Source organism: Nanorana parkeri, unplaced genomic scaffold, assembly GCF_000935625.1.
Source record: "Nanorana parkeri isolate BGI_ZX_2015 unplaced genomic scaffold, ASM93562v1 scaffold72, whole genome shotgun sequence".
NCBI lineage: Eukaryota > Metazoa > Chordata > Amphibia > Anura > Dicroglossidae > Nanorana > Nanorana parkeri.
In genome coordinates, this window is record NW_017306340.1 from 667878 (window position 1) to 669070 (window position 1193).

Here is a 1193-nt window from a genome sequence, read left to right on the forward strand (position 1 = left end):
CTATATCACCCACCAAGCTACTACAACGTCACCACAACAACTGTTATCATCATCATCATCATCATCTGTGCGAGTGTTAGGAGCCATTGTCAGTAGCAGGCGAGCCTCCGCTGTCCTCAAACTCCTGCCCATTCACCCAGGAGCCCCATTGCTGATCAGACAGATCTGCCCAACAGAAGCAGAAGAAGCTTGTGAGATCTCTACTTCCCCCTCCTAGTGCAGAGAGGGAGTGCTGGAGAGGGAGGGCTCCTCTCTCTCCCTCTCTCTCTCTCCTCTCTCTCTCTCTCTCTCTCTCTCTCTCTCTCCTCTCTCTCTTTTTGTTGCTATCACTGGCGTAGTTGTTGCTTGTGGCTGTTAAATTTTAAACTGCCATGCACTCTGCTTCCAGTATGCTAGGAGCTGTGAAAATGGAAGGACACGAACATTCAGACTGGAGCAGCTACTACACCGAACCAGAGGTAAGAAAAAGCACTTTCTACTTGATGTCATCTTTGCCTCATTCTGCCTCTTTATAGCACACTGTTAGCCTTGGGATAATATTAACTTTGTGATCAAATATTGACTTGTGGCGCCTCCAAATCCTCTTCGATGACTGAGCCACACACTATCCCAACAAGCTTGTGTTTGGCATGGGGTGGGGGGGGGGGGAGGGCTGTGGGAGAGACAAGGAAAAAAAAAGTTTCTTCTTGTAAATATAACAGCTAATCAAACTTCCAGGACTGGTGAATTAGGGACATTTTCATCTGATTTCAGGAAAGGAACTGTCACTCCAGCAGAAACATAGCCACTGACCAGTTCGTAACTGGCATGGCTTGGTTGCGTGCTTGGGCTATGGCAAGTGAAAGGTGTCTCAGTCCACTACCAGTTTATTGCTGTGATATCAACACCAATTGTAGTAGTGGGTCACAAAAACAGTGACGCATTAGAAACAAAAGAAGTATGTCAATATTTATACGAATCTATTTCCCAGTGCTTATAAATTGACAATTGTTTGCCAGTTAGATATTAGGTAGGAGGGGTTGGACTCCAAAAAGCTAATGTTAAACTTTAGGCTTGGTGCTATGGGGCAATCTGAATTAAAGAGAGGGGATACCAGGGCAAAGAAAGTTGTTTACATACATATTATTCAAATTATAAACAACATTTATAAATAAATGTTTCTAATTATTTATATATATATACGGTATATTTTA

The 1193-nt window shown here is 43.3% G+C and overlaps 1 protein-coding gene across 1 annotated transcript in view; it reads left to right on the forward strand.

Moving 5' to 3' along the window:
- The first annotated feature begins 364 nt into the window (after positions 1–364).
- FOXA2 (forkhead box A2) overlaps positions 365–1193 on the forward strand; it is a 2884-nt gene continuing 2055 nt past the window's right edge. Inside the window, exon 1 of the mRNA XM_018576643.1 lies at positions 365–458. Coding sequence (XP_018432145.1) covers positions 372–458 — 87 coding nt within the window. The 5' untranslated portion in view covers positions 365–371. The remainder of the gene's footprint in view (positions 459–1193) is intronic.